This window comes from Phyllobates terribilis, unplaced genomic scaffold (genome assembly GCF_046119375.1).
Source record: "Phyllobates terribilis strain yellow unplaced genomic scaffold, ASM4611937v1 Scaffold_2__4_contigs__length_985480577, whole genome shotgun sequence".
Classification (NCBI taxonomy): domain Eukaryota; kingdom Metazoa; phylum Chordata; class Amphibia; order Anura; family Dendrobatidae; genus Phyllobates; species Phyllobates terribilis.
This window is the reverse complement of record NW_027362762.1, coordinates 90,465,036-90,482,938: the sequence shown is the minus strand read 5'-3', so window position 1 is coordinate 90,482,938 and position 17,903 is coordinate 90,465,036. Positions and strand designations below refer to the sequence as shown.

Sequence of the window (17,903 nt, the reverse complement as noted above, 5' to 3'; positions counted from 1 at the left end):
AAATGATCTTGCTGCGGAATGCACGGTTCTTCTTCTTGAACCATGGAAGGAAGTGCTGTTTGAGAAACTCAACATACATTATGGAATTCATCTTTACCCCTTCAGGGATCCTAAAAGGGCCGACAATCTCTCTCCCCATGATTCCAGCCCAAAACATTACTCCACCTCCTCCTTGTTAGCGCCGTAGCCGTGTTTGCATGGGGTGTCCATCAACCAGCCATCCTCCATTCCATCCATCTGGACCATCGAGATCATTTCATGCATGATAATGCCCCGTCTCATGCTGCACATAACACATCTGCATCTCTGGATGCTATGGGCATAAAAGGGGACAAACTTAAGGTGTGACCCCCATGCTCCCCTGACCTCAACCCCATTGAGAACCTCTGGAGCATCATCAAAAGGAGTGTCTATGATGGCGGGAGGCAGTTCACATCTAAGCAACAGCTCTGGGAGGGTATTCTGTCCTCATGCAAAACAATTGAAGCAGAAACCATCCAAAACCTGACAAATTCAATGAATGAGAGAGTTCAGAAGCTCCTTTCCAACAAGGGGTCCTATGTGCAAATGTAACATCACCTAGAATAAAGATTTGAGTTGAAAACTGTTTGATTTCACTTTGTAATAACCTGCTAATGCTTATAATTTCAAAAATGACCATTTTTTTGTTCTTTATTAAAATGAAAAGGTTGAAAACTCTGCTGTGCATAATAATTTGGAACATGCATTTTGAGTGCAGTTTGAGTTTTTTATTTTTTTAAAAATATACTGTTATCATAGGCAGTTTGTACAAAAACCTTTCAATTGTACTCTAATAGTTATTTGACTGGAAAATTACAATGACTGCAATTCATATAGGTAATTTGGGAAAATCTGAGAAAATATTATTTGCATAATAATTTGGAACACAGTGTATTAACCCCTCAAATCCCTACACCTAGTAAGGAACTTTTCATCTCTCCCTCCATTCTCCCCATTCATCTCACCTCCTCCTCCGAATTATTCCTCAACATTCAATCCTGGATCTCCAAACACAGACAGCCACCTCATGCTCTCTCCAGCTCCCACCTGCTAACACTTTCTCTGCTCCTCCTCGCTGCTGGAGATATCTCTCCAAATCCTGGTCCTCCTCACCATATCCCCACAGTTACTTCTACCTCCTATCCACGACCTTCCACAAACTGTCGCAACCCTTCTAACCTCATACCCATCCAACTAATCCCCACTTCCTCAGTTGCACTAATAGGAGCTCTATGGAACGCTCGCTCTGTCTGCAACAAACTTTCCAACATCCACGACCTTTTCATTACTAACAAACTTTCCTTCCTCGCCATCACCGAAACCTGGCTCACCCCCTCTGACACAGCCTCCCCAGCTGCACTTTCATATGGCGGATTCAACCTTTCCCACCCCCCCCCACCCCAACTGCAAACATGGCAGAGGCGTAGGATTTCTCCTGTCAGATACCTGCGCTTTCACCCAAATATCACTGCCACCCTCCGTTACACTCCCCTCTTTTGAGGTGCACTGTGTGCTTCTCTATTCCCCCTCTGACCTCCAACTGGCTGTCATTTACCGACCCCCAGGGCTAGCCACCACTTTCTTAGACCACTTCACCACCTGGCTGCTTCACTTCCTTTCCACTGACATCCCCACTATCATAATGGGTGACTTCAACATCCCCATTGACACTTCCCACTCATCTGTCTCTAAGCTCCTATCCCTCACTTCCTCCTTCGGCCTTGCTCAATGGTCTTCGGCAGCTACTCATAAAGATGGCCACACACTGGACCTCATCTTCACCCGCCTCTGTTCCCTATCTAACCTCTCTAACTCACCCCTCCCTCTCTCTGACCATAACCTCCTCACATTCTCTACCCTCTCCTCTCCAGGTGCACAATCCCCACTCCACAAACTTACACACGCTCGCCAAAACCTCAAACACCTTGACTTACAAACACTCTCTGAATCCCTCCTCCCTCTCACAGACATAAATTCCTTACACAATGCAGATGTTGCTGCCGCTTCCTATAACACCACAATAGCTGCAGCTCTCGACTCGATCGCCCCTCTCACACATACCAAATCTCGCACAATCAACAGGCAACCCTGGCACACCAAACTTACTAAAGAACTGCGACGGGCCTTCAGGGCTGTGGAGCGAAAATGGAAAAGGTCTCACTCCATCGCATTCAAACAATCCCTCACTACTTTCAAGTCCGCACTCACTACAGCAAAACAAACCTACTTCTCATCTCTCATATCCTCCCTGTCTCACAACCCTAAACAGCTATTTAACACTTTCAATTCTCTCCTTCGTCCCCCAGCACCTCCTCCCTCTTCTCTCATCTCAGCCGAAGACTTTGCCTCATTCTTCAAGCAGAAGATCGACACCATCAGACAAAGCTTTTGCCTAAAGTCCGCACAACCCCTCCTCATATCTACTCAACCTTCCTCCTCCAAACCCCACTTTTCCACCATTACAGAAGGTCAAGTCTCCTCCTTACTCTCCAAATCACACCTCACCACCTGCGAATTTGACCCAATCCCATCCCACCTCATCCCTAACCTTACCACAGTCTTCATCCCAACCCTTACCCACCTCTTCAACCTGTCACTAACAACCGGTGTCTTCCCCTCATGTTTCAAACATGCCGCAATAACACCCATCCTCAAAAAGCCCTCCCTTGACCCATCCTCTCTGACTAGCTACCACCCCATATCACTTCTCCCCTTTGCTTCAAAACTACTAGAACAACATGTCCACCTTGAACTGTCCTCCCACCTCTCCTCCTGTTTCCTCTTCGACCGCCTGCAATCTGGCTTCCGACCGCATCACTCGACTGAAACTGCCCTGACCAAAGTCACCAACGACCTACTAAACGCCAAATCCAAGCGACACTACTCCGTCCTCCTCCTTTTGGACCTGTCATCTGCCTTCGACACAGTGGACCATTCCCTCTTACTACAGATTCTCTCATCTCTTGGCATCACAGACTTAGCCCTATCTTGGATCTCCTCATACTTAACAGACAGGACATTCAGCGTCTCCCACTCACGCACCACCTCCTCATCTCGCCCCCTATCTGTCGGTGTCCCCCAAGGTTCAGTTCTAGGACCCCTGCTCTTCTCCATCTACACCTTCGGTCTGGGACAGCTCATAGAGTCTCACGGCTTTCAGTATCACTTTTATGCTGATGACACACAGATCTACCTCTCTGGACCCGATATCTCCTCCCTACTAACCAAAATCCCACAGTGTCTGTCCGCCATCTCATCCCTCTTCGCTGCCAGATTTTTAAAACTCAACATGGATAAAACAGAGTTCATCATCTTTCCACCCGCTCATTCATATCCCCCATCTGACCTATCCATCAACGTCAATGGCTGTTCACTCTCCCCAGTCCCACAAGCTCGCTGCCTTGGGGTAACCCTGGACTCTGATGTTTCCTTCAAACCACATATCCAAACCCTTTCCACTTCCTGCCGACTACAACTCAAAAATATCTCCCGAATCCGTGCATTCCTCAGCAAAGACTCCGCAAAAACACTAGTGCATGCCCTCATCATCTCCCGCCTCGACTACTGCAACCTCCTGCTCTGTGGCCTCCCTTCCAACACTCTTGCGCCCCTCCAATCTATCTTAAACTCTGCTGCTCGACTAATCCACCTGTCCCCCCGCTATTTCCCGGCCTCCCCCCTCTGTCAATCCCTTCACTGGCTCCCCATTGCCCAGAGACTCCAGTTCAAAACCCTAACCATGGCATACAAAGCCATCCACAACCTGTCTCCTCCATACATCTGTGACCTAGTCTCCCGGTACATACCCGCACGCAACCTCCGATCCTCACAAAATCTCCTTCTCTACTCCCCTCTTATCTCCTCTTCCCACAATCGCATACAAGATTTCTCCCGTGCATCCCCCCTACTCTGGAACTCTCTAATCCAACACATCAGACTCTCGCCTACCATGGAAGCCTTCAAAAGAAACCTGAAGACCTACCTCTTCCGACAAACCTACAACCTGCAGTAACCACCGCTCCACCACATTACTGCATGACCTCCTCTACCCCCACCTACTGTATCCTCACCCATGCCTTGTAGACTGTGAGCCCTCGCGGGCAGGGTCCTCGCTCCTCCTGTACCAGTCGCTGACTCGTTTTGTTAAGACTATGTAAATGTTTTTGCTATGTATACCCCTATCACATGTAAAGCGCCATGGAATAAGTGGAGCTATAATAATAAATAATAATAATAATTTGTAGTTGTGGATAACCGAAACACCAGGAGGTCCAACGAAGGGAAGGCGGCCCAGATAGCGAGGAGTTCTTCTGGGAAATCTCCATACACCTCTGTCTGTGGAAACCTCTATCCAGGTTCTTCCATTCTTTGACTACTACATCATCACAATCCTTGTGGTTCGATTAGAGTCTGGCAGCACGACTGACCATTTTGAAGGAAACCTCATCATGACGTGAGTGGTCTGTTTTCTTGATGTTCAGGTACTGGTTTACGGCCTGAACCAGACTGTAGACCATGTCTCTCAACTTACACACTTGGTCAGAGTCCAGGTACATGTTTGAGCGAAAGTCTGATTCTTGTACTGAATGGAGGGAGCTAGATAGGGCATACAACCTGGGAGAGGTTACCTGGAGGATGAACTCGCTTGAGGCAGCTTGGTCCTACTGTGTGATCTGCCATGTTGATGAAGAATCGCTGGTGGGTTTCACTCACCCTGGAATGTAGTCATAGTAGAAGCGTCAGAAGAAGTAAACAGACGTTCTATCACAGTCACCGACTGATAAAGAATTATAGCTCATTCGATGTAAAAACCCTCTCAAGCCTGATTGAATGGAAAGTATGGGCGTGATGAAGTGGGGACAGGCGGGAGCATGCAAGGAAAACCCATGTGAGCATGATTGGTTGGAGAGGATGGGGGAGTGGCCTTCTGAGAGCGGGCTACACTGCAGTTAAGCCATAGGACTAAATTTAGGCCTCCACCATGCCGCTCACCGTGTGCACAATTATTAGGCAATTTGTATTTTTCATGATTAATGTTATTATTGAAAAACTGCATTGCTAACGATCAATCCAAAAGGTTAAAAAACTTAAAACCTGAATATTTATTTTCATCTGTTACAATAATAATAACCAAACACCTCAAAATTTACAAAAAACATTTCTGACATTTAAAAAAAAAAAAAATCACCAGTGACCAATAGCACAGCCGTCCTTCTTCTCAATACCAGTCATAAGCTCCATCCACGGAGTCTGTCAGTTTCTTATTCTGTTGTCGATCAACTTTTTAGGAAGCAACAACCACAACCTCCAGACACTGATCAGAGCAGTGACTGATTTCTTTCACTATAAATTTCCTGTTTAAGAAGGGCCCACAAGTTTTCCATAGGGTTTAGGTCGGGTAAGGAAAGGGCCGTGTCGTTATTCTTCCATCCTTAAGGCCATTACAGGAACAGAGCAGTGAAGACTTCGATGCTGCGATGGAGTGTTGTCCTGCATAACAATCAAGGTTTTCTTGAAAGATGCAGACATTTTCCTGTACCACTGCTTGAAGAAAGTGTCTTCTAAATACTGGCAGTAGGAGTGCATCTTCAACCCGAAAAAAATCCAACTAGCTCATCTTTAATAATTCCAGCCCATACCACTCTGATGGAGTGGAAGTGGAGATTGTGCCCATTACTGATCCAGCCACAGGCCCATCCATCTGGTCCATCAAGAGTCACTCTCACCAATAAGCGAATTATAATGAGGACCATCTGGGCTACGGGTCGGGCCCCAAGGCTCTGGGGGGCCCACGGCAAAATTGCCCTCATTGTAATGTCTTGTGCACCACCATCAGCAGCGCACATCTCTGGGCAGGGAGCTTTCCTAAAGCTCCGCTGCTGGCAATACAGAATGACAGTGGAGTTACCGCCAACTGTTCTGTGATGTGGTGGTGCCAGCGTGATGACATCATCAGCCAGCACCATCACCTCAGCCGATACAATGACATCATCACACCAGCATATATGTGCCAACCACAAGAAGAAGTGGAGCCGCATGAATGAAATGGGGGTGGAACACAGGAAATGATAATGAGTAGAGGGTGGGAGAGAGGAAATTATTATGAATTGGGGAGAGGGGGCATGTAAATATAAAGAATATAATGAATCGGAGAGGCAAGCAATTACAATGAATTGGGTGAGCGGGAAGTGCACAGTTGTGGGGCGCTGAGGACAGGGGAGTGACTGGTAATGAATTGGGGGAAAGAGTATAGTGGCTACTGGCTAATAATTTATTTATAATTATATTATTTATAATTATATACTGTATATATATTGGGAGGGGGAAAGTAGCTAATTATAGTTAACATGGAGCACAGTGGTGGATTATCAATTTACATTTGTAATGGTAGGTTGCATAATAGCTAATTATATATTAATGGTGGGCGCTTGTCTGTATTCAGTGGCGCAGTGGTTTTCTTATTCAGGAAACAAATGTGTACATACTGTATATGTGACCTTTTTAATTTTCAGGGGCGCAGTGATCAGTGCGGCAAACTCTGCAGTGACTGAGTCCCGCCGTTAGGACGTCGATATGAAGGTATGACAAGATGAAGAAGGAAAAGGCTGTAGTCAGACGACAATTCAGCGGTGAGTTACTGGATATAAATATTTATTCTGTACAGACCAGACAGGCGGCACTAAAGGACCACCAATGGGTAAATCGTTACCAATCGGCAGTCATTTACTGCTGTCTGTCAGTTTACACAGGACATTAAAGAGGTGGTCCAAAGCTACATTTTATTTTCATCCTGATGAATGTTATAATGTAATCTTTCTTCATAATATACTTTAATTAAAATTCCCTATCTACACTAACAGCTATATTTATTCTCCACTACTTCCTCTGATGATGAGAATCCCGAGTGCATGCTGTTCTTCTCAGTGCACAGTGACAATGCGCTCTCTCACCGACTCTCATCAGAAATAACGAGCTGGCAACAGAGCGCACTGTCAATGCACAGGGCTATAAAACGGACAAAAGCAACATTTATTTTAAGCAGCAATAGTGTGATATAACTCACCTTCTTCTACAGTTTTGGCTCCCCTTGGGTGGTGAACATGCAGCATTAATCGGAAAAACTCCACAATTTCCTCTTTTAAGGCATCCTTGGGTCTATGCTGGGTCCATACACGTAGCACTATGGGGAAAACATCTTCCCCCAATTTACACACCCTCATGCGGTAATTTAAAGATGCTGTGGTGAGGAATATATTCAGAGCAGCAAAGATCTGGTCCAAGCCAGACAGATTTCTCTCCTCCCTGAGAAGAAATATTATGTACATATGAAGCATTATTATAAGAACTATATATCGTGTCTCCTAATAAAATTCTATTAAATCAAGAAACAGAAAAGGCCGTACGAAAAACAGGTGCACACCTATAAATACAGCAAAAATTTTATTGGACACAATATTACTCCAAAGTTAAAACTAATCAAAATCATAGTCTCCCCATCAGCACGAAGTGTAATAAATCAATGTACATATATGAGATCGCAGGCAATGGTATAATAAATATCTCATAGTTACATGAAAAAGTGAGTACAACCAGGTACGGGCCCATTCAATGATATAGGACAAACTCATAGCATAGATATCCCAAGGTCCACTAGATATCTAATCTATCCCTCCATCGTTGCTTTTTGCATTATACACATAGCTATATTGTCTTTTTGGTTCTAATTATTATTTGATCTGGTTGTATTCACTTTTACATGTAACTTTGATATATTAATTATACCAGTGCATGCGATCCCATATATGTACATTGATTTATTATTATACTTCATGCTGATGGGGAAATTATGTTTTTTTAACTTTGTGTCCAATAAAATTATTCTTGTATTTATAGGTGTGCGCCAGTTGCTGTATTGCTTTTTCGGTTTCTTTATTATTTTGTTTTTTGTTTTTACAGTAGTAGAACCTTTTTTTCTTATTTCTTTTGGCTGCGCAATTATATTGTTTATTGTTCCTAATGAAATTATGTTGCTATGTCATCCCAAGAAAATCCGTACCCAGCCAACCAGACAAGATTTATATAGTGTGGAGGAAATGCAATTCAGACAAAAATATGGAAAGTTTTTTGTTTCTTTTTACAGATACAGAATAAATACTATGAAATGCTCTAACAGAGGTTGTAATGGCATAAAGAATGACTTGTATCAATCTAAGTGGTGGTGCACATAGCAGTCTAATGTGTCCAGGAACTGTCCCAATGCATCATGCCCTGCATCTGCTTCAGAAAGTGATTCACCAGCACTGTTTAAGTTAATAAACATTCTACCAGGACTATAGGTGTTGGAAGTTCATTTTGCTCTCTTTCCCGCATCGACTGCACTGCTATTGTCCAAATAGTCTGCCAATTCTAAACTGAATGCCCACCTTACTGGTATGCCGTATGCACGTATTGACAGGAATCTACCTGTAGAGTGACAAAGATGAGAACATACTTCCTGTAGCGCGACAAAGACCCACCCACACTTCCTGTGGAGCGTCAAAGATCTGCCCACACTTCCTGTAGAGCGACAAAGACCCGCCCACACTTCCTGTAGAGCAACAAAAACCCGCCCACACTCCCTGTAGCGTGAAAAGGACCTGCCACACTTCCTGTAGAGAGACAAAGACCTAGCCCCATGTCTGGTTCGGAGACAAAGATCTGCCTACACATCCTGTAGAGAGAAAAACACTCCTCATATCTTTTAGAGCAGTGTTTCTCAACTCCAGTCCTCAAGATCCACCAACAGGTCATGTTTTCAGGATTTCCTTAGTATTGTACAGGTAATAATTCCATCACCTGAGCAATACTAAGGAAATCCTGAAACCATGACCTGTTGGTGGGTCTTGAGGATTGGAGTTGAGAAACACTGTTGTAGAGAGACAAAGACACTCCCCTACTTCCTGTAGCGTGGCATAGACCCTCCGCAAATCCTGTAAAGAGACAAAGGCCCTCCCCACTCCCTATAGAGTCAAAGACCCACCCACACATCTGGTAGAGCGACAGAGACTCGCCCACACTTCTTGTAAAGCGACAAAGACCCGCCCACACTTTTTGCAGTGTGACAAGGACCTACCAAACTTCCTGTAGATAGCCAAAAGATCTGCACCCACGTCTGGTGGAGAGAAAAAGACCCACCCCACATCTTGCAGAGAGATAAAGACCTGCCCCCACTTCCTGTAGCGTGACAAAGAGCATCCCCACATCCTGTAGACAAAGACTCACCCCACATCATTTAAAGACAAAGACCTGTCCTCACTTCCTGTAGCGCGACAAGGACCTGCCCCACTACTGCTAGAGAGTCAAAGACAAGCCCCACTACTGCTAGAGAGTCAAAGACCAGCCTACACTTCCTGTAAAAAATTAAAGACCCGCACCCACTTCCTGTAATTCATTCAAACATCTCTGCTGCTAGTGATGGATTTCACTTGACAACAGGCAGTACTTTGGATTGATTTTGAGATATGAGATCAAATTGTGTGAAAAGCACAGAGACATTTTATCTTTACTAACCTAAAACCCGGTGGACACTCATTTTTGCAACGTTCATAAGCTGAAGTGATGAAGGCAGCTTCTTTACCTTCTCTTCAGCCTTATAAACCATCCCGCACAATCAACTTAGCTACTTTTTATAGTCAGCTGAGGAAACCCAGTAACCACACGATAAGCTTTGCACTAGGACAGCAAGTTCATTACAATGGGAAATGGCTTTTCACTGGAGTTTCAGTTAAACTTGCTGTCCAACACAACACTTTTTCTAAATTTTTAAAGGGATATTCCAACTTTTAAAAATTCACGTCTTAACCTATTTTTATACATACCTGCATAGACAAAGTTCCATCAAGTTCAACCTTTGTCCACCTGTTACACATTCTCTGTAGCTAATTATTTATAACCCACAAGGCAATTTGTTGTGAGAAAAGCTTCTAACTCTTCTATAAATGCTGTTCTAGCATCTGCCATTACTACTAGTGATGAGCGAGTAGGTTTCATTAACTCTTTCAGCGAGCACGCTCGGGTACTCGCCGAGTATTTTGGCATGCTCGGCATTTCTTTTAATGTCGCCGCACCTGCAAGTGTCACGGCTGTTAGACAGCTGTGACACATGCAGAGATTGATTGTTTTATAGGCTAGCTCTGCATGTGTCACAGCTGTCTAACAGCCGTGACACTTGCAGGCATGGCAATATAAAAAAGAAATGCCAAGGACGCCAAAATACTCGGCAAGCACATTCGGGTGCTCGCCGAAAGAGTTAATTAAACCTATTCGCTCATCAGTAATTATTACCTCTTGTGGTCGGGCATTCCACAATCGGACTGCTCTGACTGTAAAGAACCTTTTGCTAATTAGCTGCTGGAATCGCCTTTCCTCCATATGTAATGAACGTTCCCTGGTCCTTCGTAAGGTCTTTGGAAGGTATGAATAATGTGCCAGTTTGTATTTACTACACATGTATTTATACATATAAATGAGATCTCCTGAGACGTCTTTTTTCGAAACTGCATTGCATTCAAGGCATTGCATTGTTGTTCCATTGAAGACAATGGCCCAAACCTACAATATCTCGAACTACTGCTAAAAAAATACATCACAGGCAAGTACACGCCAGCCTGCAGGCATTTCAAACAGTGTATGGATGGGATGCCGATTGTCAGACTCCCACCAATCTCATTCTCATGGTTTATCTAAAGTATAATTCATCAATTTATCAATTTGTAAAGGTTGGATAACCCCTTTAATGACGGGCCTTCAAAAGAAGTCATGAAGGTAAAGTTTCCCCGATACACGGACTAATATTGACTTCACCCTCAGATACTAAGGAATTTGTCCGATACTCTAATATGTATGGGGACACAGGCCAACTGATTGTTGGAGAAGATGCTGATCAGCTATGTCTGATTTTGGACTTTGTTCCCTCTGAGATAAGTCGCTGGCAAAGGTGTGTGGAGATGGGTTTCTCAAAGAGAACACAAAAGTACTTGGCAACATAAGAGAGCTGGCCAAGATGGCTGCTGGCTGAAGCATCGTTTGGCCAACAGCCACCAAACGTGTATGACCGTCCTAAATTAACGTGGTGGTTAAACCTCTCTGACCCTTAGTTGTTGCAAAACTGTTCTAAGCAAGAAAAGCAGGATGATCATGCACTGGAATACTGCAAAGATAGATGTTGGAAAAAAAAGACAGTCACCTGAGTCGATGCATCACTGCAGAAAAGAAGCTGAAGAACTTGGAGTGCATCACCTCGGTCTGGAGGCAGCAGCCTCTGGTAAGCGTCTGGATTATACGAGCCGCCAGTAGACGGTTTATTGCACAGTTTGGTTTCAAGTACAGGTTGAAGTATATACTCAATAATTCTGCAACGTAAAAGTAACAATGCATGAGAAATAAATCACTGCACTACAACCAGTATTTCATGAGGTCAATAGCCAAATCTTCAAGGTGGCCAGCTATTTGGCAGAATCGGCAAACAAGCTTATTTTGATGGGGGCCTTCCAATTCTCACTCCATAGAAACATCTCAGGAAAAAAATTACTGTGCATGATGACTTTAAGCATGTCTGATACCTCCTTTTGTCTTGCAGGACATAAGCTGGTGTGAGGGATGTCTGGCTCATTCTTCTCTGCCCATCCAAATAAACCTGAGTGATTGGCAATGTAACGTGTGCACGATTATGGAAGAGTCGAGAGAAATAACTGTTTTGCCCAAAAAAATCCATCTGCATAGTCAGAATAATTATCCTGCATCCAAGTAGCTGTAGGTTCTGGTGTGCACCGAAGACAACCTGGATCTACATGACTGCAGACTTCTGGATCCTTACAGTGTGCAGTGCGGGATTCACCTGTACAGTGCTGTGATCTTCTCTCAATACTAGTGAATTAAGACAGGAGGTGGATGTCATGGCACACGAAGGCATGTATGCAAACCAAGAGACTGCCTGCTCTTACCGGCACTACCAGAGAATCCTGACAGCGTTTGGACCACACACTGTAAGGATTCAGAAGTCTGTAGTCACATAGAGTGACCGCAGAATATAATCAGAAGATCGGACAACCCGTGTAAAGACCAAGAGATTTTTCTTTTTTTTTGCACTTTTGTTTCTACCTCCTCTTCTTCCAAGAGCAATAACTTTTCTTTTCCATTGACATAGCTACATGAGGAATTGTTTTTCACAGAACAAGTTGAAAAAAAAAAAAAACGTGTTGAATTTTAACATTCAAAGTACTGGAAAATGGTGAAATTGTAAAAAAAAAAAAAAATGGAAATACACCATGTTTACATGCTTTTTGAGGTTTTGTGCAAACTGAGCTCGTTCTGTGGTAAGAATAACACTTCTCCAGGTCAGTGCGATTACGGTGACACCAAATGTGCCTAGAGTTTGATTAATTTAAGTCTAAACAAAGACAACAAAAACAACAGAAGTTTGTAAGAAAATACATAATAAAAATAATAAATACAGTACAGACCAAAAGTTTGGACACACCTTCTCATTTAAAGATTTTTCTGTATTTTCATGACTATGAAAATTGTACATTCACACTGAAGGCATCAAAACTATGAATTAACACATGTGGAATTATATACTTAACAAAAAAGTGTGAAACAACTGAAAATATGTCTTATATTCTAGGTTCTTCAAAGTAGCCACCTTTTGCTTTGATGACTGCTTTGCACACTCTTGGCATTCTCTTGATGATCTTCAAGAGGTAGTCACCGGAAATGGTTTTCACTTCACAGGTGTGCCCTGTCAGGTTTAATAAGTGGGATTTCTTGCCTTATAAATGGGATTGGGACCATCGGTTGTGTTGTGCAGAAGTCTGGTGGATACACAGCTGATAGTCCTACTGAATAGACTGTTAGAATTTGTATTATGGCAAGAAAAAAGCAGCTAAGTAAAGAAAAACGAGTGGCCATCATTACTTTAAGAAATGAAGGTCAGTCAGTCTGAAAAATTGGCCAAACTTTGAATGTGTCCCCAAGTGCAGTTGCAAAAACCATCAAGTGCTACAAAGAAACTGGCTCACATGAGGACCGCCCCAGGAAAGGAAGACCAAGAGTCACCTCTGCTTCTGAGGATAAGTTTATCCGAGTCACCAGCCTCAGAAATCGCAGGTTAACAGCAGCTCAGATTAGAGACCAGGTCAATGCCACACAGTGTTCTAGCAGCAGACACATCTCTTCAACAACTGTTAAGAGGAGACTTTGTGCAGCAGGCCTTCATGGTAAAATAGCTGCTAGGAAACCACTGCTAAGGACAGACAGCAAGCAGAAGAGACTTGTTTGGGCTAAAGAACACAAGGAATGGACATTAGACCAGTGGAAATCTGTGCTTTGGTCTGATGAGTCCAAATTTGAGATCTTTGGTTCCAACCACCGTGTCTTTGTGCGACGCAGAAAAGGTGAACGGATGGACTCTACATGCCTGGTTCCCACCGTGAAGCATGGAGGAGGAGGTGTGATGGTGTGGGGGTGCTTTGCTGGTGACACTGTTGGGGATTTATTCAAAATTAAGGCATAGTGAACCAGCATGGCTACCAAAGCATCTTGCAGCGGCATGCTATTCCATCCGGTTTGCCTTTAGTTGGACCATCATTTATTTTTCAACAGGACAATGACTCCAAACACACCTCCAGGCTGTGTAAGGGCTATTTGACCAAGAAGGAGAATGATGGGGTGCTACACACGTGTGTATATATTACGTTACATACATTGTGTGTGTGTATGTGTGTATATATATATGTTATATAGAATGATAATTATATTTCTTCTTTCAAACTTCTGTTGGTGTTTTTTTCTCGCTTACATGTGAATAAAAAATAGGCAAATTGGGTATATATTTTTGGTTTCTGTTGCCATTTTCCAGGACAGTAACAATTTTATTTTTCCGTCACTTAAGCTGTATGAAGGCTTGTTCTTTGCGTGACGAGTCAACGTTTTTATTGCAACCAATTTGGGGTACTTACGACGCGGCTTGAGTAAGATTTGTGAAGTAGCAAATGCCGCAGCTCATCATGAATATGACAAGCGGGAGTCGCCCTTCCCCTGTCCCAGCTCCCCTCACTTTGTCAGAGCTGGGGTAAAAATGGCGTTTGCACAAAAATGTGTGACTTTTCAAAGCTTTTTTTTTCTACAGAAATCTGAATCTCCCCCTTTGTTTGTTCTTAAGCAGCAATGACGAAGTGCGGATCTACCCATGTGACCACTGCAGCCAATCAATTATCTCAGCTCCGTTTTCGGGTAGTGCTCCACAAGCGAGTATTTCCAGCCAGCGTCTACTGCCAACACCGATAACAGCTGATCGGCGGGAGTGCTGGGTGTCGGATCCCGGCCGATCAGACATTGATGACCTATCCTATGGATAAGTCATCAATGTAAAAGTAGGGGACAACAGTTTTAAAGAAGTACTCCCATTAACTGGATACTGGAGATAGCGGCGATAAGTGAGTATATTAACACACACACACACACTCTACATCCACAGGTTAAGGGAGAAAAAAAAAAGTTCATGGGAGTGCTACTTTAATTCTATTAAATACAGGTGCTTCTCACTAAATTAGAATATCATCAAAAAGTTAAATTTATTTCAGTTCTTCAATACAAAAAGTGAAACTCATATTATATAGAGTCATTACAGACTGATCTATTTCAAGTGTTTATTTCTGCTAATGTTGATGATTATGGCTTACAACCAATGAAAACACAAAAGTCATTATCTCAGTAAATTAAAATAATTAGCAAAAAGCACCTTCAAAGGCTTCCTATGTGTTTAAAAAGGTCCCTTAGTCTGTTTCAGTAGGCTCCACAATCATGGGGAAGACTGTGACTTGACAGATGTCCAGAAGGCAGTCATTGACACACTCCACAAGGTCCCAGAGTTCCAATTTTCATTTGGAAATCAAGGTCCCAGAGTCTGGAGGAAGAGTGGAGAGTCACACAAGCCAAGCTGCTTGAGGTCTAGTGTGAAGTTTCCACAATCAGTGATGGTTTGGGGAGCCATGTCATCTGCTGGTGTAGGTCCACTGTGTTTTATCAAGACCAAAGTCAGTGTAGCCGTCTACCAGGACATTTTAGAGCACTTCATGCTTCCCTCTGCCGACAAGCTTTTTGGAGATGGAAATTTCATTCTCCAGCAGGACTTGGCACCTGTCCACACTGCCAAAAGTACCAATACCTGGTTTAAAAACAACAGTATCACTGTGCTTGATTGGCAGCAAACTCGCCTGACCTTAACCCCATAGAGAATCTATTATAGAGAATCTATGGGGTATTGTCAAGAGGAAGATGAGAGACACCAGACCCAACAATGCAGACGAGCTGAAGGCTGCAATCAAAGCAACCTGGGCTTCCATAACCCCTCAGCAGTGCCACAGGCTGATCGCCTCCATGCCACATTGCCACATTGATGCAGTAATTGATGCAAAAGGAGCCCGACCAAGTATCGAGTGCATTTACTGAACATACATTTCAGTAGGATAACATTTTGGATTTTAAAATCATTTTAAAAGCTGTTGTTATAGAATATTCTAATTTACTGAGATAATGACTTCTGTGTTTTCATTGGCTGTCAGCCATAATCATCAACATTAACAGAAATAAACACTTGAAATAGATGACTCTGTTTGTAATGACTCTATATAATATATGAGCTTCACCTTTTTGTATTGAAGAACTGAAATAAATTAACTTTTTGATGATATTCTAATTTAGTGAGATGCACCTGTATCTATATTTCCGTATTCCATTATTCCACTTATTCCATTAATAACAGCATACCTGCCCATTGCTGGGGTGTAATTTCACACCAATATTTCCGCACAGTCAGAATATCTTTCAGCAGGATGCTGCTGTAATCCGCTCCATACGCAGCGCATTTTGTGGGGTCTCTCACAGTGTCGGTCACATGAAGTAAAAGCTCTGAGCATTTTAACCTTGGGGATCCTGTAGGTATGAGACAGAGTAACGTGTTAGTCACTGGATGAAAAATTTAGAATGGTTACCTCTCTTTGAATACAGCTATTAACCCGCATGCACATGGCAATGTTACACCTCTGTGCAAATACAGATTCGTTCAGACTTGTATTATACAGTGGATACTAGATCAGACTTTCGACATCCACACAAAACAGCTGTTTAAAGTGGCCCCGGAGCTCCATGGAGGAGCACGACCCCTTTATGATGAGGCTCAGCTCTGGTATGTGCCTGGTATTGCAGCTCACTTCCATTCATTTATAGTAGGCTGTAAAATGAGGCACAGCCGCTACGACAAACAGCTGACGGGTGAGGGGTTAGAGAGTCGGACCCCTATTCACCTTACAACCCTAATTCCAAGAAAAATGGGTCGCTGTAAAATGTAAAGAAAACAAGAATGCAGTTATCTGGAAATCTCTTATAATCATATTTTCTTCACAAAAGCTGAATGTTGGACATTTTTCCATTTATTTTGTAAAAATGAATTCATTTAGAAACTGATGGCAGCAACAGGGTTAAGGAAAATGCTGAGAAAGCTAGTGGTGCTAATGAAAAACAGCTGTAGAATCAATTTTCAACTAAGTCACATGACTGTATAAAAGAGCATGTTAGGGAGGCAGAGTCTCTCAGAAGCAAAGATGGTCAGAGGTCACCGATCTGAACAACCGTCTAAAAATTGTGGAACAATTTCAGAAAAATGTTCAGCAACGTAAAATTGCAAAGACTTTGAATATTCCACCATCTGCAGTACATAAAATCATCAGAAGAGTCAAAAGATTCTGGAAAATCCATGTGCACAAGAAACAAGGCAGAGGGTCATTATTGGATGCACATGACCTACAGGCCCTCAGGAAACATTGCAATAAAACAGGCATGATTCAGTCCTGCAAATCACTGCACAGGCTCAGGAATACTTGCACAAATCACTATCTGAGCACAGTTCATCGTGTATTCCACAAATGTAAGTGAAAAGTATCATGTGAAAAATAAGCCATATATTATACAAAATCCAAAAAACTCCACCATCTCCTCTGGGCTAAAGCTCATTTATAATGGACTTAGGCAAAATAGAAAACTGTTCTGTGGTCAGATGAATCACAATATGAAACTCTTTATTGAAACCACGGACACCGTGTCATGAGGACTCAAGAGAGGAGGGACCATCCAGCTTGTTATCGAGAAGAGGGACCATCCAGCTTGTTATCGAGGAGAGGGAAAGTCCAGCTTGTTATCGAGGAGAGGGAAAGTCCAGCTTGTTATCGAGGAGAAGGAAAGTCCAGCTTGTTATCGAGGAGAGGGAAAGTCCAGCTTGTTATTGAGGAGAGGGACCATCCAGCTTGTTATCGAGGAGAGGGAGCATCCAGCTTGTTATCGAGGAGAGGGACCATCCAGCTTGTTATCGAGGAGAGGGACCATCCAGCTTGTTATCGAGGAGAGGGACCATCCAGCTTGTTGACAGCACACAGTTTCTCCATCTCTGTTGGTTGGGGCTGCATTAATGCCTATGACATGGGCAGATCACATATGAGAGGCGCCATCAAATTGAGTGTTATATAGAAAGTGTTATATATCTGCTCCATCTAGACAACGTCTATTTCAGGGAAGACCTTGTATATTTCAGCAAAACACATACTGCATCCATCACCGCAGCATGGCTCCACAGAGGAAAAGTTCGGGTGGTGAACTGGCCGCCTGCAGTCCAGACCTTTCATCAATAGAAAACATTTGGCACATTATAAAATGAAAAAATCCTGCCAAGACCCCGAACTGTGGAGCAGCGAGAATCCTATATCAGACAAGAAAGGGACAACGTTCCTCCCCCAAAACTCTAGCAATTGTCTCTTCACTTTCTAGACATTTCCAGACTGTTGTAAAAAGAA

General features: G+C 43.2%; 1 protein-coding gene across 2 annotated transcripts in view; it reads right to left on the bottom strand.

The window, feature by feature from the left end:
- The window catches only part of ATM (ATM serine/threonine kinase), a 147,823-nt gene that overhangs the window by 94,516 nt on the left and 35,404 nt on the right, over window positions 1–17,903 (bottom strand). Inside the window, exons 5-7 of one of the 2 annotated variants that reach the window (XM_073662206.1) lie at window positions 15,829–15,993; window positions 11,246–11,411; window positions 7,085–7,323 (exon numbers count right to left, since the gene is read on the bottom strand). In XM_073662206.1, the coding sequence (XP_073518307.1) occupies window positions 7,085–7,323; window positions 11,246–11,411; window positions 15,829–15,993 (570 nt within the window). Of the gene's footprint in view, window positions 1–4,649; window positions 4,736–7,084; window positions 7,324–11,245; window positions 11,412–15,828; window positions 15,994–17,903 lie in introns of those variants that run through there. The other variant, XM_073662207.1, reaches the window with a different exon arrangement.